General features: G+C 38.1%; 2 protein-coding genes across 6 annotated transcripts in view; one reads left to right on the forward strand and one right to left on the reverse strand.

The window, feature by feature from the left end:
• Positions 1–602: 602 nt before the first annotated feature.
• On the forward strand, positions 603–18,157 carry LOC107688998 (zinc-binding protein A33-like). 3 transcript variants are annotated; one of them, XR_001634294.1, is made up of 7 exons: positions 603–1,602; positions 1,673–1,768; positions 2,013–2,246; positions 3,602–3,624; positions 3,714–3,832; positions 4,646–5,623; positions 18,146–18,157. XR_001634294.1 is itself a non-coding variant. In XM_016486871.1 (6 exons), exons 1-6 carry the CDS (start codon positions 1,081–1,083, stop codon positions 5,188–5,190), a joined length of 1,539 nt encoding a protein of 512 aa, XP_016342357.1. In that variant the 5' UTR covers positions 603–1,080; the 3' UTR covers positions 5,191–6,125. The 3 variants fall into 3 exon arrangements, 2 of the variants coding, with proteins under 2 accessions (XP_016342357.1, XP_016342368.1); XM_016486871.1 differs by lacking the exon at positions 18,146–18,157 and having other exon boundaries at positions 4,646–6,125; XM_016486882.1 differs by lacking the exon at positions 18,146–18,157 and having other exon boundaries at positions 3,717–3,832; positions 4,646–6,125.
• LOC107688986 (bone morphogenetic protein 1-like) overlaps positions 7,119–22,488 on the reverse strand; it is a 27,375-nt gene continuing 12,005 nt past the window's right edge. The window contains exons 7-21 of one of the 3 annotated variants that reach the window (XR_001634293.1): positions 19,526–19,650; positions 19,002–19,117; positions 18,475–18,577; positions 18,129–18,245; positions 17,904–18,049; positions 16,245–16,440; positions 16,042–16,167; positions 10,725–10,888; positions 10,442–10,622; positions 9,974–10,099; positions 9,115–9,242; positions 8,785–8,998; positions 8,457–8,707; positions 7,280–8,343; positions 7,119–7,240 (exon numbers count right to left, since the gene is read on the reverse strand). Coding sequence is in view for 2 of the 3 variants with exons in the window: in XM_016486845.1 (XP_016342331.1) it covers positions 8,209–8,343; positions 8,457–8,707; positions 8,785–8,998; positions 9,115–9,242; positions 9,974–10,099; positions 10,442–10,622; positions 10,725–10,888; positions 16,042–16,167; positions 16,245–16,440; positions 17,904–18,049; positions 18,129–18,245; positions 18,475–18,577; positions 19,002–19,117; positions 19,526–19,650 (2,128 nt within the window). In the remaining variant the exon portion in view is untranslated. Of the gene's footprint in view, positions 8,344–8,456; positions 8,708–8,784; positions 8,999–9,114; positions 9,243–9,973; positions 10,100–10,441; positions 10,623–10,724; positions 10,889–16,041; positions 16,168–16,244; positions 16,441–17,903; positions 18,050–18,128; positions 18,246–18,474; positions 18,578–19,001; positions 19,118–19,525; positions 19,651–22,488 lie in introns of all 3 variants that reach the window. The other 2 variants (XM_016486857.1, XM_016486845.1) reach the window with 2 other exon arrangements.

The raw sequence follows: 22,488 nt of genomic DNA on the forward strand, positions 1-22,488 counted from the left end.
CCAAAATGCTTACTTTGAAAAATTAGCTATTTTACACTGAAATAATACTAAATGACAATTTGGTTATTGTAATAAAGGAACAAGATTCACTTTATTGTCAACCAGGAGAAAACTAATTATTGCTTACGCAGGACAACACAACAGCCCTTACAAAAGAAGAGAATACTAGCATTCAGGTTGAAATAATTAAAAGAAAATAAATAAATAAAAATATTTGGAAAAAAAGTTGTGAAAAGAGACCAGATTTCGATAAATAAAATAAGGAATTAGAAATTTGGCCTTTTTATTAAGAAAAAAATATTTAAAAAATATCTGTGGGTGCAAGAAGAGTAGCTTTTCTGTGTAGCAAAAATAAAATGCAATAATTAAAATGTAACCGGGTGGAATTTGGGAGATAGAACTTTGATAAATATAATGATGCAACAGAAAATCCACTCTTCAATTTGGAAATAAAATATTAAAAATTAACTGGGTGGAAGTTGTGAGACAAAACCCTGATAAATATATCAACCGAATTAGCTTTTTAAAATACAATTTTAAAAAGTAACTGGGTAGAAGTTGCGAGACCAAACTTTGAAAAAATATATATGATGCCTCAAAAATGATCTCTTCAAATTTTGAATAAACTTATATTCCTAATGAAAGTTAAAAACGAAAGCGGGGGGAAAAAAGTAGGGCACATCTGGTTTTACTCACAAAGCTTTTTGTGCTGACATACGCACAGTCATATGGAGGGGATTAAAAGGTTTTGGATAAATACCAGGTTTCTGTGTTTGTGCAATACATTTCTTATAATGGAATTCATGGGGACCAATGCACAGATGAGGCTTTCTCTAAAAATAAACAGTCCGTGTCTAGGTTCTCAGTTTCCTGACTGTAGGTCTGACGTCATGTTGAAGCAAAGCAGAGGGGACGTGCAACTCCAGCCAACTTTCGGCAGGATCAAGCCTGAGACAAGAGCCGCCCCCTCAGCTCCCCCTATCCTTTCTCACAGTCAACAGGAAAGACAGGGCCAGAACTCTTGAGAGAGCCGGGAGAGAAGAGACGAAGAGAAGAACATCATACAGAAGATCGCACTAGATGTCCAACAATCTTCCCCCACAGGACAAAATGGACACGCAAAAACTGAGGGCTGAAATCAGTCCTCGAGTGTCCAAGAACTCTGCACAGCGCCTAAGCAGGGATCTCACCTGCTCCATCTGCCTGGACCTGTTCAAGCGCCCGGTTTCCTTGCCCTGCGACCACACTTTCTGCGAGGCCTGCATTACAAGTTACTGGAGCGGCCCTCGTGGAAAAGGCCAGGGTGGGTCTGGTTCCTGTCCTCAGTGCCGGAAAGTCTTTCCAGGCCAGAGCTACAGACCCAACCGCATCGTGGCCAACATCGTGGAGAGCTACTGCCAGGGGATCGAGGAAAGTGGGGGTCGGCTGACCGGGTTGTCAGCAGACACGGTTCCTCCGACCCCACTTTGCAGCCGACACAGAGAAGAGCTGAAGCTGTATTGTGAGGAAGACCAGGAGCTGGTGTGTCTGGTGTGTGGGATCTCTCAGGATCACCGGGCTCACACGCTGGTGTGCGTGCAAGATGCACAGCAGAGATATCGGGTAAGAATCAAAGACACGTTTTCTAACTTCCTCAGCTCAGCTGAAAGCTCATTGTGTTTGTGATGAACAGGCTTCCCTAACCACTTCAGCAAATGCTCTTCAAAAGGAGCTCAACACTGCTCTAGAGTGTGAGAGAGAGACTGAAGAGGAGGTGAAGAAACTGAAGGTAAGAAGAAACTACACTCTCCAATACCTCTTAAATGGAAAAGCATTGGAAATGATTCCTAATCCTAAACTGACTAACACCTAATCATCTCAATTCTTGACCCTTTCCAGTAAGTAGTAACTTGTAGGTTCAAAATTATAGGCCACCCAAAAATGAAAAGTCTGTCATCATTTGCAGTGATGCCATAAGAAGAACCACTCTGAGGCAAAACATCACCTCATATTCTCGTTTTTTTTGTACCCAGGACCACACTGCAGATCTGAAGCAGAGAATCGAGGCACAGTTCAGCGAGCTTCACCAGGTCCTGTACCAGGAAGAGAAACTCCTGCAGGTCAAGCTGAAGACGGAGGAACGGCGAGAGCTGATAAGGCTGGATGAGCACAAGGCCCTGCTCAGTGTGGAGATATCACGCCTGCGCAGAGCTATGAATGACATCGAGGACAAACTCAGGAAACAGGATCCTTACACTCTACTCAGGGTAAGTGCAAAGCCACACGTCACACACTGACAGATATCTGCAGAACAGAAGAGACCAAAAGACTTTTATTTTCAGTAGGAGGTGGTGATTTGAGGCAAAACTAGAGCGTCAGATTGTTGGCAACGGGTGTGCATGAAGAGACGCTTGTGTAATCCAGCACCAGATACAGTTGGATACTGCAGTAGAGGAGGAATGCCTACTTACAATCAGTTGCACAGAGACTTTCAGACCTCCAGTGATTTTTGTGTGAACGACCCTTTAAAGCAAGTTAATTGCATTATAATTCTTGAGATGCAATGAAAATGTTGTATATAATATAATCATACAAATGATACTAAACATTTGAAGTAATGTATTAATGATGTAAAAACTATACATTTAAAATCTGAAAAGAAAATATATATTACATATAATATATCTTAAAGGGGTCATATGATGCTGCTAAAAATAACATTATTTGGTGTATTTGGTGTAATGTGTTTATGCGGTTTAAGGTTAAAAAAACACATTATTTTCCACATACTGTACATTATTGTTTCTCCTCTATGCCCCGCCTTTCTGAAACGCGTCGATTTTTACAAAGCTCATCGGTCTGAAAAAGCGAGGTGTGCTCTGATTGGCCAGCTATCCAGTGCGTTGTGATTGGCCGAATACCTCAAGCGTGTGACGGAAATGTTACGTTCCTTACCATATTGTGATGCCTGCGGCAACCACATGTGATGACCCTGGGCTGGACGAAGTTGAAGTATTTCCTCAGCGACCAGCACGGATCAGCTCCAGGCATGACGAAGCAATATCGTCCTCTTTTGGAAGGCCAAACAAAGTAGTTTCGCTTTCCCAACGAAATACACAGCGCCTTCACGACATGGCGGCGGCGGCAACAAATCTTCCCAGATAGTGACGTAGGTATGTGGGGGCGCGTTAGAACGAGCCGTTTTAGGTAGGTGGTGGCCGACTCTTAACTTTTATAAAGAATATCTCTTTGGATTTGAGACTTTAGTCTTTGCAACTTTACAGATCTTCTTTATGCACCAAGAGCTTGTAACACTCCAAAGAGAAAGGAAAAATTTAAATCGCATTATATGACCCCGTTAAATAATCACTTCAATAGTTAACTGCTAACAGAAAGCTCTGTGGGATATCACTTGGGTCAACACAGGATACAATGTAATGATCTCACCCTTGCAATAGGAAGATAATGCCATTAGTGCAGCAGAAGGGGATTTTCCAGAGTCGTGGATGAAAAAAGGAGGTGTAGCTTAGTTTCAAACACTGATCTCATGTGGAAAACTTCTGTCCCTGCCTCTCGAACTGAGCCAATTTCATCAATCTCCTTTTTCCTGTCTTTTTTGCAGAGTATAAAGGGCTTGCTTCAAAGGTGAGAGACCTCTATGGATCTGTTACAATTAATATTTTCACGAGGAAGTGCTTGAGTTATTTTTGTGTCTGGGCTTGTGTTGTTTCAAGCAGGCAGCCACCGAAGTTTGAGAAGCCGGCGCTGACGCCACCCAGACTGTGTGAGGGCCGCTTTGCTGGGCCCCTGCAGTACAGAGTGTGGAAGTCACTGAAGGGAAGCATCTATCCAGGTTTGAGAATGATCCTAAATGAAAAATTAAGTTAAATGTGAATTTTCACATGTTGAATCAAGCTGTGTAAATAAACATTAAAGGACTAACCTCCAATAAAGGAATAACCAAAAATGCTGAACATGTTTTACCTTCAGGCCATTAAAAATGTAGTTTGTTTCTTCATTGAAACACAATCGGAGACATTTAGCATTACATCCTTCGCTCACCAGTGGATCCTCTGCAGTGAATGGGTGCCATCAGAATGAGAGTCCAAAGAGTTGATCAAAACATAACAATATTCCACAAGTAATCCACACCACTCCAGTCCATGTCTTGTAAAGTGAAAATCTGCATATTTGTAAGAAACAAATCTACCATTAAGACATTTTTAACTTTCAACCGTCACTTCCAGGAAAAATACCAGACCAAAATCCAAAATAATAAAAGCAAAATATGGAATTATTATGGATTATAGTTTCATAATTTTGTCAGGAGTTTGTTTGAAGTTAGAAATGTATTAATGATGATTTTTTTTTCTTACAAACATTCAGCTTTTCACTTCACAAGACAGTAATTGATGGACTGAAGTCATGTGATTACTTGTGGATTATTATGATGTTTTTATCAACTGTTTGAACTGACGGCACCCATCCTCTACAGAGGATCCATTTGTGAACAAGTGATCTAATGCTAAATTTCTCAAAATCTGTTCAGTTGAAGAAGCAAACTTATCTGCATCTTGTATGACCAGAGGGTAAATAAATTTACAGCCAATTTTAATTGATGGAATGCATGAACTAACTCTTCTCTGCTACACTGTTCCCTTTCTAGTTCCCTCAGCCATCACATTTAACTCCAAAACAGCCAACCCCTGGCTCAGTCTTACATCTTCGCTTACCTGTGTGCGCTACCAGACCTTTAACAACGTGGTGCAGGACAATCCACAGCGATTCAATGCCGCGCTGTCTCTCTTGGGCAGTCAAGGGTTCACTAAATGCCGCCACTACTGGGAGGTGGAGGTGTACAGCAGCACCGTGTGGACCGTGGGAGTCGCTCGTGAATCCGTCACGAGAAAAGGCGTCATCAATACCATGCCTGCCAATGGCTTCTGGACGCTCTCACTATCGTATGGAGTTCAGTATATGGCCGGGACGTCTCCACCAACATTGCTGTCTTTGGAAGAGCCACTGGCGAGGATCGGCGTGTATCTGGACTACAAAAGAGGCCTGGTGTCCTTCTACAATGCAGAGAGCATGACGCACCTCTACACCTTCAAGGACATCTTCGCCGAGACCCTCTACCCTTATTTTAACCTGGGCTTCCTGGATAAAGTGCATGAAAATGAGCCTCTTAAAGTGTTCCTACCTAAAATCTGATTTTTTTTTCATGTTTTCTTTAATAATATTAATATTTATTTTTTATATAAACACTAGGCTGGACCTGGATATTTTAAGTTAAGACTTTTTGTTTCCGAGACTTGCCATTTCCAAAAAAAAAAAAAAACTTTAAAAAAATGACATATGCAAAATTGCATATGACTATACTATCTTAACATTACAGTGGGTTAGTGGAGGCACATGAAGATGAAACAAAATCTTCAAAAATGGTTGGCAACCATGGCTTATGACCCTTTCCCACGTTAAAGGATTTTATTTTAGACTACCAGGCATAAGTTACCCCATTACCTGGCAGATATCATATATTCTACACGTTTCTGTGATATTCGATTTTATAAACAAAGGGGTGAGGATTTGGCTGGTCAGCATGGTCAAGCCAGCCCCTGCTGGTAGATGTGGTAACTACACTGTTGTGAAAGCAAAAAGCTTTTTTTCCCCCCATTGACAGCCATTCAAAATTGGCTGTGTATTTTTATATTTTTAGCAAGCAACATATAATCATAAAATATACATAAAATATTTCAGTATAGAGGATGTTTAACCAGTAACTGATGTTTTTTTAGATGATCCTGAAAGTGGACTTATATTTTCCTCAATATGCTGCCTTTGACGTCACATCTCAGGACTATCACTAGTGAGGGGTTTATGCATGTTCTTGCGCCATCAGCCAATCAAAAGAGTTATTAGTGACCAAAGATGGACACAAGCATACTTCCACTGTCACCGAGATAAATGGGAATGCTGACTGACACATGTGTTACGGACCTCACTGTCTACACGATCCTTATTCAAATCCCGCAGAGAAAGAGAAAATATACACTTGTAAAACACAAGAGATCACATTAGGCTAAGTCAGTGGTTCTCAAACCTCTCCATGAAGTACCCCCAGCAGCACTGCACATTTTGTATGTCTCCCTATATCTGACACACCCACTTCAGGTCTTGCAGTCCCCACTAATGAGCTGGTGAGTTGAATCAGGTGTGTTAGATAAGGGAGAGGAGACATATGAAATGTGCAGTGCTGGGGGTACTTCATGGAGAGGTTTGAGAACCGCTGGGATAGGACAATAGGCAGTCTATAGTCTAAAATCTACAAGACTAATTATTTAATATCAAACATGTACAATCCATGAAAGAAATTATATAAAAAAAAAAAAAACACCAACAAAATGTTCTGCTTCATTTTTACTGTCTGGTAAATATTTAACAAAATCTTTCCCGTCTCTTAACTTCGTAAGAATAATGCAGTTACCATCACTAACCAAAATATGGTGCAATTGTACTCACGGAAAGAGCGAGCTACCCACGCTGACTGACTGAATCAGCATCTAGTTTTCTAATTTTCGCCAACTTTTATAATTATTAGACACATTGACTTACCCAACAAGTGGCATGAGTCATTAAGTCTTTTAGGAAGCTTACACCGCACAATAAGTAACTCTGATATATATATGTAACGGAGGCCAGCGGGTAGGTGCTGTGCAGGTAAACCTCACTCCCCTGATCTCAAGTTGATCCAGCAATACAGACGAGCTGAAGGCTCAATAGTGCCTCAGCAGTGCCACAGGCTGATCGCTTCCATGCCACACCTCACTGATGCTGGAGTTTGTACTAAAGGAGCCAAGTATTGAGTGCATAAATGAACATACTTTAAAGAACTTGAACTTTTTTGTTTAGAAAAAACTTTTTCCTTGAACTTTTTTTGATTGATCTTAGGAAATATTCTAATATTTTGACATACTGGATTTTTGACCGAGTAGAGCTGTAAGCTCTAATCATCAAAATTAAAAAAAAAAAAAAACATTTGAAATGTTTTACTTTACATGTAATTAATCTAGAATATATGAAAGTTTCACTTTTTGAAATAAGTTACAAAAAATTAACTTTTTCACGATATTCAAATTTTTTGAGATGCACCTGTATATATAAAAGAAAAGCAAGTCTAAAAAAGTGAGTTTTAAGAGAGGATTGAAAGACATTTTAAGATTTTACATGTCTAATATGGTTATGCTGATAAGCTTAAATGTGTCTGAAATCCCTTTAAAACTAGCCAACAGACCAGCCTGACCAAGCTAGGAAACAAAAACATTAACAGATCATGAAGATAAACAAACTAATTTGTTGTTAGCCAGGTTGGCACACTACTACACATTGGACTATAATAGGTTAAAGTTTCAGGACTACCATAAACTAATCATTACAAACACGTCTTTACGAAAGACCAAGATTTCTGATAAAGTTTGTTCTGTGTACTTATATACCACTCAATCCTAGCTCATTTTATACACAGTCAAAAGAACGATAAAATAAATGTCATCTCATATGTTTATTAGTCGCATTAACATTTTTGTCTTACAGCTCATTGCTTCAGGTGGACAATTTAATGTCATATAATTTAAGTCTAGTAGTCTGAATAATCATGTACAACTCTCGTGTAAGAAATAGTGCTAGAATTGCTTTTTACATAAGATATAATCCTTGTAATTATCATTGAATGATATTTTATATATTTCCAAACTCAATTACCGCCAACTAGATGTGTGGCAATAAAGAACTATGATTGTGCATTTCATTATTTCCTTTTATAATAAAATAATCATCTAAAAGTCTTTTAGATTCTAGCCTTTGAGTAACTGAAGAGATCTCTAGGAGGCGAAAGTGCATCAGGGACATGTTGAATCTAATTTATCCTTCCTCCTTGACTTGCAGTCAACAAAGTTCTTCATACTGATAATATCTGCCACTCAGATGTTCCATTTCCTATAGAGTTTTCAATGGATCCTTTGAAGTACGACAAGGCAAATTATGTTGCCATATCCCTACATCAAGCTTGTCCTCCCAGCTTTTCAAAGGGGTTTGGTACCACTATGTCTTCTTCTTTGCAGTCTGGAGGGGAGGGAACATGGGGCCTCGGGTGGCATCACTAACACAGGTGCGCAGGAGGTATTAGAGGCCCCTGGGTGCTATGTTCTCCAGAGCGCTTCTGTCATGATGAACTCACTTACTAGTGTGCAAGGTGTCCTGGAACTTGGTGCTTGTGTACCGAACATGGAAACCTTTCTTGTTGATGGTGTCATCTGAGTGAAATTTGATGACAATGGCATCACCAGCTGAGTAGACCTCCTCTGGCGGCTATAAATGATCAAATGATTGAGACATATAATTTGTTGTACTGTAAAATGTATAGACATTTTTAAGCATAATGATTGCTTATGTTTAACAAAGATCTTAAGTTTTTGCTTTACCCCAGACCCACAGTAACGTCCCAGCCTGGGCGCTTTGACATCAGCACCATCAAACAGCTCCACGTAATCATAGCCGCAGTCAGCTTCCTCCTCAGTCTCAAAGGTGTGGAAGATGAGCTCCACCCCGTAGCCCTTCTCCGCTGAGATCACCCACTGGCAGTCTGAAGCTCCGGGATAGTTGTTGTCACCAAACTGTGCGTGGGAATACAGATCCTTGGTCTTTATCTCTGCCTTCAGACTACCGCCACACTCTGAGAACAAGAGCGATTATCGTTAACTGAAATCAAACGTTCATTATGGAGAACCTCAGGACCACACAAAAAAATACCTGCTGAGTGAGAGGCCTTAAAACCCCTCTTCTGTACCGAGTTATCCGAGAAGAACCGCAGAAACATGCTATTGTCACTGGAAATGACAGGCGATGGCTTTTTACTCCCACAAAAGCGACCAAAACTGGTTGCTCTGCCATTTGGGCCATCATATATCTCCAAGTGGTCATAAGCACACTCTTCATGAGCCTCCATGTCTATCTCCTCAAAAGCCTGTGAATAGAGAGAATGCAATTTGAGCTGGTGGATTGGTTTTAACCATTGCTTTGATTACCAGTGTATGCTCTATCTTTAACCACTCATTTTGTCTGGCTGAATGATGCAATTACCAGTTTAATGCGGTGGCCTGGGGTGGTGGATAGGGTCCATGTGCAGGCCTTCTTGCTGGGGTATTTATCTGGCCAGTTTGGACTTGTGATGATACCGGAAACACTGGTAATGACCTGATCACAGCCCACTAAAAGCACAAATCCAAGATAAAAATGATTGCTGGGAATCCAGAATTAGGATTGCTGTAAAGAGTAAGACACATTAAAATATATATTTTCTATAAGCTTATGTCTTATTTTCATAATTCTAAATCTAAATCTAAATAAAATACATATAAAATATTTCATGAGATTCATATGGATTCATTTTACAATGCCTTTATGACCTATTTGGATCTTTTAGCCTTTTCTTTACCTGGATAATAGAGGGTCAAAAGAGGGACAGACACCACCTCGCAAATTTCATAAAAAATATCTTAATTTGTGTTTTGAAGATTAACCAAAGTTTTAATGGGTTTGGGACAGCATGAGGGTGAGCAAACAGTGACATTTACTTATTTCGGGGTAAAAATATCCCTTTCAAATTCAGGTTTAATGAGTTTACAAAAAGCAAAAAGAAGTGTTTTTGTGCACTCAGGGCAGGGCAGCCTTGGAGCAATAACGAAACTGCACTTTGCAAAAAAAATAAAATAAAAAAAACCTTTGTATCAGTATCTGTATCACTTCAAAAAGAATATAGAGCTTTGAAGTATTTAATTTTGACATTTTGTGTTAAAATGCAAATTAATGCCTTCACAAAACATCAATGTGTTTTAGATTGACCAAATAATTGTTTTCTTACCCTTCTAATCAGTTTATTTCACACATGACAAATATTTTCCAATACAGGAATGATTGGTAATGTGATGTGAAGCCAAACCTTCTTTGCAGTCATGTTTATTGCTGTGCAACACAAAGCCGCTGCGACACTGACAGCTGTAGCTCCCAAACGTGTTCACACACTCATGCTGGCAACCTCCATTCTCCCTAGAACACTCATCCATGTCTGCCAGAGAAAAAGAGGAAGTACATTATTATTTAGTCTGCTGATTGACACAATATGCCCAACTGCATATATAACAGTCAAACGGGAGTCTACAACATTCATGCATGCTATTAAAGGAACCTTGACAGTTCTGCACATCCCCACAGACTTCCATTGTATGTGAATTACTGTAAATGTGATTTTTGTTGGACAGAAGGACAGAATGACATTACTTTCTGAGCTTACTTGTATTGAACCCAGGATTCTGTCAGAAAAAAAAGTCAAGTCTGTCTGAAACATATGAATATTGTTCATTAGCTGATTATCGGCAAGATGCAAAGGACAATCGCAGGTCATTCTCACCAGAAAAGAACTGAGCTTTGAAGCCTCTCTTGGACACGGTGTTGTCTGATTTGAACTCAACGCGCATACTGTTGAGTTGGGACGTGATCGCCTCTGGTTTCTCTGTGCCACAGAATTTCCCATGAAGCTTTGCATCTGTGGACAGGCCGCTGTGTACTTCAACGTAATCATATTTACAAACCTGCGAACAGAGGAGCTCATTACATTGTCACTGTGGTCAAAAGATTATTTGGTCTTGGCAACCTTGTTACAAGTCACACAGTCTCCAGCATAGTCAGCTTACATCGTTCCCTTCGATCTCAAAAGCATCGAAAAGCAGAGTGATGCGGTACTGCACTGGGGCAATGAGCTGCCACACACAGTTCTTGTTAGGTGGGTATTCCTGCGGCCATCCTGGACTAGTGAAGGAGCCATTGAGTTTGGAGATGAATCCACCACAGGCAGCTGCTGGGATCAGATGGAGGAGCCATTATTATGCTGCTGTCTTGACTGCCAAGCCAACAAGCAAAGAGACACAAATAACAGAAATCTTCCAGTTTTCAGCAACACAATTTTTAATCTTCTAAGGTCTAAAGAAAACCGAATACAATTATCGTAAACACTTTATGGCTTTGAATGGCAAATTCCATGTAATGCAGAAAAGTTTGCTTGGTTTAATATGAGCAGCGCCGAACCAAGATGTCTTTTAGAACTCCATACTCCTAGAAGGAGTCAAGTGTCTTTGTTGTTATCTTTGCCAAGAAAATCAATCTCAACAGAGAGCTCCTAACATTGAGAGGAGAGATCTCTTTCTCTAATTTCTGTGTGTGCTGGTTTTCTTGTGAGGTATATTCAAGCACTGTTTGCAGAATCAATAGTCCTTCTTTGATTATCACACATGCACCAGAAAAAATTAGACATGGATTGACCAAAATTCCAAGGGTTCTGCATCCGACTGAATAAAGCACAACATTTTTCGTTAGTTCAAAAAAAATTAATTCATTTATATATATATATATAACAAAAAATGTTGCGTTTTATTCTGTCGGATGCATAAGCCTAGGAATTTTGGTTCATTTCATATTAAAGTGCCTGTATCATTTCATATTAAAGTGCGAATGAAACTACGAGCATGCGTGTCAGATCAGCGTCACTTTCAACAGCGGCAGCTCTTATAGTAATAGCAGTTAAATAACCTAATACCCCAGCTGCTGTGATGTCTGATGTGAAGAACAAAAGAAAAAAGAGGAAATCAATAACTTTTGTAGCTTTAAAGATTCTTCTATATTTAATTTATAAGTTAGTGTTTGATAACTTTATTCAATTTCTGTACATTTCCTGCTTGCTGAAGGCCACAGGTAAATGCAAACCACCTCAGATGATGCCAACCCTGAAGCATCATAAACTACCAAATTTTGCTACAAGTTTGATTGCAACATATAATCATTGCTGTTAAGTGTTCATGGTCAGTTTGATTACGTCATTAACTGAATTTTACCGTACATTTCTGCCATATGTACATCAATTTAACAGTCACCACTGACAAGCTACTACTAAATATATTGTAGAAACTTAATTTGCTGTAAAGCTGCTTTGCAACGATTTGTATCATGAAAAGCGCTATACAAATAAACTTGAATTTAATTGAATTGAAATATGACATTTATTATAATGGGTTTATGCGAAGATTGTTTTAAGTTCACTTAAATTAGAAGTTGTAATTTTTTTAAAAGTCTAATAAATGTTCAAATTGATAGCTCTCAATTATACTGTAATTTTAGTATAGTCAACCTTACATATAGTCAATGGTTAAATATTAGGGGGGAAAACTATTTCCTAGAAGACATCAATAGTATTGGTATCAGTGATACTCAGCCATAAAAAAGATGGCATTAAAAATATACTGTCTTTATGTTTTCTACATTAATTTTGAAGACTGAATGTGAAATTATTGCAATATAAAAGTATATTTTAAAACTTTAATGTTAGGTGGGATTAATCATGATTAATCATGAAATCATGATAATTAATATTTTTTAATTGTTAGATAGCACTAATATATATATATATATATATATATATATATATATAACATAAAATGCTTAGGAATTACAACCTATTGTATCCCCCCATTTTCAGTGGCTCTAATGTAATTGGACAAATAAATATAATCATAAATATAATTATAATTTTTTATATTTTGTTGAGAATCCTTTGCAGGCAATGAGTGCCTTAAGTCTGGAACTCATGGACATCGCCAGAGACTGGGTTTCCTCCTTTGTGATGCCATCACACTGCTCCACTATGTTTCACAGCGATGTTGTATGCTTTGGATCATGAGCTATTCCAAGCCTTCTCCATACTTTTTTCTTCCCGTCATTCTGGTACAGGTTGACCTTAATTTCAGCCGTCCAAAGAATGCTTTTCCAGAAGTGGTCTGGCTTTTTTAGATGTTTTTTGGCAAAGTATAATCTGGCCTTTCTATTATTGAGGCTTATGAATGGTTTGCACCTTGTGGTGAACCCTCTGTATTTGCTCTCATGAAGTCTTCTCTTGATTGTAGACTTGACACAGTGTGATACTGTATGATACACTCCCCTGAGGGGACGTTGCTGCTTGATAACATGTCTGCTCCTTGGTTCAATTTGCCCGGTATATGCACTGCTCTCAGCGAGCACAGGTTGAGTTGAGCCCATTCCAGGAGGCGCTCTACCAAAATGAAGAGACGCTTCGAGGAGAGGCCTTCCTAGCAATTTATGTAGGACACCACAGACATGTGGTCCGATCAGATTACCACATGGTGCCCCTTTAGGACTGGCGGTTGACCAAAGAGTGCTTTTCCAGAAGTGATCGTTTTTTTTTTTTTTAGATGTTTTTTTAGCAAAGTCTAATCTGGCCTTGTTTGCACCTTGTGGTGAACCTTCTGTGTTTCCTCTCGTGAAGTCTTCTCTTGATTGTAGACTTTGATAGTGACATGCCTACCTCCTGGAGAGTGTTTTTCTCTTGGCTGGATGTTGTGAAATGGTTTTTCTTTACCATGGAGAGGATCCTCCGATCATCCACCACTATTGTCCTCCGTGGACGTCCAGGCCTTTTTTGCCAAGCTCTCTAGTGCGTTCTTTTTTTCCATAGTCTTATGTTGTTTCTTATTGATTGTTCAGACAGAGAGGTGCCACAAGTAACATTTCCATCATGACCCTTTTCTCTGCTTTCACACTCAGATTGAGAAACATGACAAATGTGCGTATGACTACCTGGAACTGCGAGATGGTGATTCCGAGAACAGCCCTATACTGTTTTTAGCTGTGTTTTTAGCAGTTGCTGGGGTGTTTTGGGTGCTTGATTACTTGCTCAATTCTTTATAAATATGGCCTAAATCCCTCATTTCTTTAAGCCGCATCATTTCTACCATTTGTGTCCGTAGCACAAACTGAGGTGAACTCACTCCAGTCACACATGTTCAAATTTCCAGAACAATTAAAAAACAATCTGCAATCAAATTCTAACAAACTCATATAATGAGAATTGCGTTGCCAATCATAAAACTCTCAAAGGCTGATTGGAGAACAGTGAATGAAACAGCAGCAACTCCCTTTTAACTGGAACATAACTAAGCTTTCACACTCTGGTTTTCCTGATCGTTTATGGTTATTAAAAGGCAACTTCAGGTCTGATTCCACAGTTTGTTCCTTTATAATTTACAAACCCATAAGGAAATTCAATATATGACATATATTGCCCTATATCAAGAGTCATATTGTCATATATTACCTATAAGGTGAGATATTTTCATTATCCGAATGGATGAAGATAACTTTGTAACATAAAATCCATGTCAATATAATATGTAGAGGTCGGCCGAAATCCATGCCAATAGTTTTTCTCGGGTTGCGTTCAATGCTGGAGCGGCTAGGAAGGTCTGCTGTTATTATACAGTGTGAGAGCGGCCTCTAGATGCAGAAATCACTGACACGTTGTGTTGTTTGTTTTGACACGTGAGGCTGCCTGCTGCAAAGTGTGGGAAACTTCAGACACGGATTTTAATGCAACTGACAGAAAATCCTGCCACGCCACAGAGCACCATTTGCATAGTTTTCCATTAATTAGCATTATATTTGTCCCAAATCATTGTTAATGTACATAATGACTTCACCCTAGGCTGTAAAATTGTGCAATGAAATGTTTGTCTTTCTGTGGCTCTAATAAAATATGCTTCATTTAGAGAGCTATAATATAGATTGCGCTTTCTTTTTCCCATTTTTGCTACTTTGTTCAGTCTTGAAGTAAACTTTTGCCAATTTGGTGATTAAATAAACTGTTTTAGACCGTCGCGACGCGTCCGGTGTGTGTGCGATACCTGCAAGTTGTCCTAGACGCAGTGCTGCGCTTTTGCCCAGTGTGTGACTGCCATATTTTGTTATTTTGATTAGATAAACATCAGGTGTTCTAAAATAAAAGCAAATAAAGTGTGAGAGTATACATACAATATCCATATGTATGTCATTTCAATGTTATGGCCTGTGTTTAGATATTTAAAGATGGCCATCTTTAAACATGGCTGTTGAAATGAAATGGTAATATAAGTATATGGCTATACAAGTATTGTTCCTCGTTGGAGTGTGTTAATTTCAACATTTACTATTGCGAATACATTTTTACATTTTAAAGTTTCTTCAGTTAACATCAGTTAATAAACTATGAACAAACTTTAATGATCAATATAATAATTCATATTAATATTTTTTATTCAATTACAAAGTTTAGATATGCATTAATATATGCAACTGTATTAAACCGACTTCTATAAACATACAGAATTGTTTGTATATACAGTATGTCTTTGTAAAAAAAAATACATGTCTATCTTTTGTATCTTTGATTTACTTCTACGATATCAACATGCACTGACAGTTTTTAGCATGATACATATTTTTATGGGCTATATATGCTAATGTATGAAATTGCCTTTTGAGTATATGTTCTTAAATTTAATATATGCATGTGTTAACGTATGTATGAATATCTCTGTAATATGTACATATATTACACATTTGCATATGGGAAGGCCGGAGAATAACAGGTAGAACATGATCTCACATTCTGTTTTAGCCATTATGATTAATAAATACAACTGGATACCACAGTTTACCCTTCCTGCGGCAATATGTTATCAAAATCAGCCTATTAGAATGATTTCTGAAGGATTGCGTAACACTGAAGACTGCGGTTATGCTGCTAAAAATTCAGCTTTGCCATCATAACACAAATAAATTACATTTTAAAATATATTTAAAAATAAACAGTTCTTTTAAATTGCAATAATATTTCTGAATTGTGTGTATAACAGACTTATGGATCTCGCCATGAATATAGCCATAGATGCTGGAATGGCGTTAAGAAGAAAATAAACAAACATTGTATTTTTTATTAAATAAATGCAGCCTGGGTGAGCATAAGAGACTTAAAATTATTTTAAAAAAGCTTTAATGAATCCAAACTTTTGACTGGTAGTGTCCAAGAATAATAGCTTTAGATTACTGCTTAAATGTGAGGTAGATATAACTAGGGTATTCTGTGTGGTTTTTAGCGCATTCGTTTACTTGAACAGGTTTTGGTATCACCTGCGCAGCTGCGGCGGTCCGGGGTGAGCTCGTATCCAGGGTCACAGCCGCAGTGGTAGCTGCCCAGGGTGTTGACACAGCGTTGCTCACAGTGACCGTTATCAGGCTTGGAGCATTCGTCAATCTCTGCATTACAAGCACACCTCGAGGTCAGAAGGTCACAAAGGAGGCAAAGCAGTCAATATATAATTCAGGAGTGTCACCTTTGAAGAAATTAGCTGCAAACCCAGCTTTGTTCACCGAACCGTCAGATACAAACTTCATCCACAGCTGGTTGGAGCTGCTCTTGATATCGTCTGGCTTTGCGTAGCCACAGAAGCGGCCCAGTAGAGGGCTGTTCTCGGAATCGCCATCTCGCAGTTCCAGGTAGTCATACGCACAGTTGTCATGTTTCTCAATCTGAGTGTGAAAGCAGAGAAAAGGGTCATGATAGAAATGTTACTTGTGGCACCTCTCTGCCCGAAAATTCAATAAAAATGCTTCACTGTCAGTACTGCTAATCAGCACTTGTGATGCCATGACAAGAAGCTGAAGCCACAATAAATCACAGGCATTTCATCGATTTGTGTGTTCTGCTCTGCAATGACTAACATTTCATGACATTTCCGAATTCAGTTCTCCCTTTCTCTTCCCATCATTAAATGCTCTCTCTACACATTCCTCTACAATAACACTTCATTCAATAACGCTCAAAAGTGTTTGCAGTGTGCTTTAAACCTTAAAAGTATATATTTTTTAAAATGTCCTTGCAGATAATATTAATGAAATGAAAGTGTACTTAAAGGGAGTACACTTTGATTGCTGTATTTCATAACTCACTTTTGAAATAGTCATATTAAAAGCATATTAAACATTTTTTGTGTACATTTTAAACCATTGTTTTCATAATCATTTAGCCATGCGTAAATAAAGTACACTTATTTTTATTTTGACTAACATACTAAAGTACATGTAAAGTACTTGATTATAAGTCTAACTACTGTGATATTTGATATTAAATTTAAAGTTAAAATATCATATACATTAAATTGCAACTTCGTTATTACAAATTTGTAATTTAAATATTTTTAAAAACAACAGAAATTGAGGTAGGAAGTACACTTTAACCATATTTCAAAAACAATAGAATTATGAAATTAAATATAAGTACATCTTTATATTTAATTTCATAATTCTATTGTTTTTTAAATATAGTTAGAAAGTGTACTTTCTACCTCAATTTCTGTTAATAATTTCTTAAGTCCTACTAAAAAACGTCCTACTTAAAAAGCACTCGAAGTTTGAGCTAATTTCATTTAATATCAAGCTAAATTATAATAAATTTGGATTAACTGCAATTAACATGCAATTAGTTATCCAGAAACTACATTGTTTGCACTTAAGTATATATAATTTCCAAGTACTATTTTTAACAGGAATAAATTACATTTTTAAATATACTCAAATAGTAAACAGTTATTTTAAATAGTAAAAATATTTCACAATATTACTGCTTTTGCTGTATTTTGGAACAAATAAAAGCAGGCTTGGTAAGCAGAAGAGAATTCTTTAAAAAACATTACAAATTTTGCTGTCCAAAATCTTTTGACTGGTATAATATAATATAATATAATATAATATAATATTACCCATTAATGTGAAATGGTGGTAAACAGGGACATGCAAATTGGCTGATATTTTATTGTTTCAATTTATTTTGCTTTATTAATTAAAACGTTCAGCATTCTGTCAATTATATCAACAGTAGTCATGGGGACACACATGTTGTACAAATGACAGCATTGTAATGTATATTTTTGTGCTCTCACACACTGCTGTCTGAGGCTAGTTACAGAACATCACATGACAATAACGCACCCTACCTCAAACGACTGGAAGACGAGGCCCACATGAAACCCCTGGGGTACGATGATCTTCCATGTGCACACTTTATTAGGCCGATAATCATCAGGGTAATTGGGTGACTCGATCTGTCCACTGTCTCGTCTCACTTCACCTCCGCAAATAGCTGAATCCATGGACAGGACATCACTTATTATTACAGGGGAACAGATGAGCCTCTCAGCTGGTGATGAGTGGACTTATACCTTCATAGACAGCAGAGAAGCCTTTCCCCACCCAATTACTGCTGCTGCTGAATTCAATCCACAGTCGACTGTCAGTGGACACGATGGCCTCGGGTAGCTGGTCTCCACAAAAACGGCCTGAAGCAAATGCAACAAACTGATCAAAGATGGGGCTCCACTTTCTTTCAGATTGTCATGGACAGGGTTGATGGAATATTCTGTTGTGACACATTTGCATATTATTTTTTTCAATAATTTCAGTAATGAAAAAACCAAGAGCATTTTTTATTTATCAAAACAAAAAAATAATTAAAAGGCATTTAAGACAAAGAAATGCAGAAATTATCTTAATAATAAATACGAGAACCTTTCAAAGGTGCATTTCTCCAGTATCCATCACGAATCTCCACATGGTCGTACCAGCACAAGTGACTTCTGTACAGATCCATTGAAGTAAAATTAAGAATGATCTAACAAAGAAAACGAAACACAGACAAAAGGAACGAGAAGTTGGAAGTCAAAAAAGGTTCTTAATTTTTAATGAAGTCTCTCACGCTCACCAAGGCTGCATTCATTTGATCAAAAATACAGTAAAAACAGAAATACAGTGAAATATTATTTAAATAAAGTATTCTATTTTCAAATATTTTAAGCAGAATTTTCAGCATCATTACTCCAGTCTTCAGTATCTCACGATCCTTTAGAAATCATTCTAAAAGGTACGTTTTTTTATTTATTGTTTATTTTATTACAATTCAATTGATTGTGTTAAAGAGAAAATAAAACAGAAATAAAATAATACAATTTTACTGACTGGTGTAATGTAACATCCAGCTCATATATGTGTTTCTGCATATCAGCTCATGTATATGATTCTGTGTCAAGTTCTTCTACCTTCTCCCCAGGCGTGACCGATATCCTCCATATACAGTGAAGATATGCAGCATACCCATTAGGGAACCCAGGGGAGGAGAAGTTTCCAGTGCTGTCCTGAAGGCTCTCGCCACATCCTGTGCACAACCCAAAGTCGAAACCACATCGAGACAAACTCACAGATGCTTGACCTGGAAACCAGATCCTCTTATTGGAAAACAGTAGGAGTTTTCCAGATGCTAAGGTCAGTTTTAGGGATCACGCTTTTATTTTGAAGTGGGAAATCACCATCATTCCAGCTGAGATCAAAGGAGATGACTGGAAAAACAAATGTTCTATGACGGGATAATAATATAGCTGTTTCATTCTCCCACTTTACAATTAAACTGATGTCACAGTCACAAATGCATCTGTCAAAAACACTCCAAACTTTGTAAGCAAGAGCCGAAGGAAATCTAAAAAGCTGGCTGCTTCTTCAAACGGTCGCTCAGTGATGCAAGATTGGCTGCTACAGTACAAAGATGCCTGACGTAAGGGCCACTTACTTGGACACTTATATAATTTTCTAGTTTGAGCGATGTCCCCTTTGCTCAGTCTCGTCCGCTGCCCGATGGGAGGTCGGACTCCATCAACTTCAAACTTTGGCAGCATGGTATCAAGATAGATGCCCCTGTTTTTCACAAAAGCAACAGCACCCCAATTATTTGTGAGTGAAACAATAAAGTATAGTAAGATAAAACACATTAAAGAATAGCAATACTATGCAGTATTATTGTGAAATATTATTGCAATAAAAATGTTTTCTATTTTAATATTTTAAAAAGCCATTTATTCTTGTGATGTCTTGAGTATAGTCAAGGCCAATATGGCCGCTCTATCGAACAAAGCCCCGCCTTCTGAGCAAAAGAGCCAATCCCTAATCGGTAAAGTCAGCACATCACTGCAGCTGCTGTTTGAAGTCCCGGTTGCTATAGAAACAGTCAGCATTCTGAGACGTGCCCTTGGCGAACAGTTTTGGAGAATTTGATGTTTCCCCATTCAGAGAGATAGGATCTGCACTTGCATGCCTGAGAGGTATGTTAAAGATGGCCGCCGAATGACATTGCCTTAAAAGGGACTTTGGTATAGTCTTATTTTAGTAAAATTGACATGCTATTAGTTTTTTGTTTATAATTTGAATTAGATTGTTTACATTTTCTGTTTTAATTTTAATTTTAGTTAGTTTTAATAATAAAGTTAGTCATTTTTATTCGTTTTTACAGTTAAGCCCCGCTAGACACCAAGAACGATAACTATAAAGATAACTACAAAGATATAGTTCTAAAAATCATTCTCAATATTAAAGAATAGCAGAGTCCACACCACAGCTATAACGATAAAGGCACAGAGAAACGATATCGTTGGAATCACTTTCAGAACTATTTTTTTTCCAGCTGATACAAACATTGACACCCAATCAGAATCCATCCTGCTATAACGATCTCGAGAATTTAAAGCGGCAGACGAGAGTGCGCTTAGAATAAACAGACAATATCGTCTGCTGGTGTGGATGCTAATATTTTCTTATAGTTAGCTGTAGTTAAAGTATAGTTAAAGATAGCTATATCTTTATAGTTATCGTTCTTGTTGCAGTTTTTAAACTATGTAGTTAAACTAGTTTTAGTTAAACTTGAAAATGTTGCTTTGACAACTAGCTGAAATAAAATATTATTTTCAAATATTTTATTTTATTAGTAAATGTTTATTTTGATTCAAGTTTCAAAAATGATTTATGGTTTTAGTTTTAGTTAACATGATATGTGTCCAAATACATTTTGGGGCCACTGTACATGATAATGACATCAGAGATCCAGCTTGCACCACTCAAATATGAATCACATTTGATTGGCATTTATTCACTACATACAGTCTTTCTCTCTGCTGTTCTGAGCACAGAATGATTGCTCTTTTCTCTCGTCCAGTTCCCATGACGACAGCACCCTGAATGGCCAGCATGTGGACGCAGATCAGTCAGAGCGGAGTTTAAAGCATTGCCTCGCTGGACTGCGACTCCCTGGAGCCCACCCTGCTTGCCAGAGAACAACGGCACTCCAGCCCCTGCAATTGTCCAGGACAAAAAGCCTGGAAGAGCTTTATTTGTTTCGGCCTAATTCCAGGATCCCCCAACTGCAAAATTCTGGAGGTAAAACCGCACAATGTGAATATTCCTGGTTTAGAGGCCAGAAGGAGAGGGGCCACTTTGCAAAACACTAAAAATAACAATCACAGAGAAACCAAGCCAGCTTCCCACAAACCATTGCGCTACTAACTGATGTGAAGTTTTTCTCAGACTCTGACTACGGCTGTTAGAAGATACAGAAGACATTAACCACAAGCATTTTGATCAAAACAATTTCCACACACTCAGAAAAAAGAGTACAAAGCTGTCACTGTTGCGCTACCCTAAGGTACAAAAGTGAAAAGGTACATATTTGTACTTTATATGGTACCTCAAAAGGTTCATATTAGTACTTCAAAAGTAACCTTTTGAAAGGGTACCACATCAATTTTGTACCTTTTTTTTCTGACTGTGCATGACGTCAAGGAATTTTTAAAATAATTTTAAATCAAACTGGTTTGCTAGTGAATATTTTCTGAATACGTTTGAGTTATTAATAAAATTAATAGAGCTGATTAATAGAGCTTTCTTAGTCTAATCCAAATGCAAAGTGCATTTGGATTTGACTACATCAGCATTATCCTCACTGTTTCCAAACTGTTTGCGAGTTTGGTCAATTCAGAGCAGCTTTGTGAGACCCAAAACAACTGACCAAAGGACACTCTACCTAAAAGTCTATCTGCATTTCAGCCTTGGCTCCTTGTCTGAATTCCTTCCTGCTTGTCCTAAACAACGGGCCCCCTCAAAGCAGCTGGCTAGATCTCCATTCTCAAGCCACTAACAACAGGTTAGTCAGCAGTCTGTGACAGCGCCAAGTCCTCAAATCCTGCTCTGTCCCATCAGCTCAACGCTTGTCTTAAAAACAAGACAGTAACACATGCAATAATGTGCCTGTCTTTTATAATTAGTGTAGAAATTAATATTTGCATTTTTATTTTTGTTTAAAGGGGTCATATGATGCGATTTCAATTTGTCCTTTCTCTTTGAAGTGTTACAAGCTCTTGGTGCATAAAGAAGATCTGTAAAGTTGCAAAGACTAAAGTCTCAAATCCAAAGAGATATTCTTTATAAAAGTTAAGAGTCAAAAACGCCCTCCTAAAATGGCTCGTTCTAACTACATCAACTTCGCGCTGTGGATCGCCGGATTTGCTTTCACCGTGGACGAAGCGGAGTCAAGCCCAGGGTCGTCACAAGTGGTTGCCGCAAGCCCACCGGACGCTCCTTCGTCGAATCCGTCGGCCGTTCCTCACTCAAGCCCCCCGGCCTCTGCTCACTCAAGCCCGCCGTGTGTTTCGATGTGAAAGCGAAACTACTTTGTTTGGCCTTCCAAAAGAGGACACAACTAGAAAT

The sequence above is a fragment of the Sinocyclocheilus anshuiensis genome, unplaced genomic scaffold, assembly GCF_001515605.1.
Source record: "Sinocyclocheilus anshuiensis isolate Anshui unplaced genomic scaffold, SAMN03320099.WGS_v1.1 scaffold393, whole genome shotgun sequence".
NCBI lineage: Eukaryota > Metazoa > Chordata > Actinopteri > Cypriniformes > Cyprinidae > Sinocyclocheilus > Sinocyclocheilus anshuiensis.

Bases quoted from the DNA above. Each gene is read 5' to 3' on its own strand.
- LOC107688998 (XM_016486871.1), top strand. From the start codon at position 1,081: ATGTCCAACAATCTTCCCCCACAGGACAAAATGGACACGCAAAAACTG. The intron at 1,769-2,012 runs GTAAGAAGAAAC...TTTTGTACCCAG, and splicing joins AGGAGGTGAAGAAACTGAAG to GACCACACTGCAGATCTGAA. The intron at 3,833-4,645 runs GTTTGAGAATGA...TTCCCTTTCTAG, and splicing joins GAAGGGAAGCATCTATCCAG to TTCCCTCAGCCATCACATTT.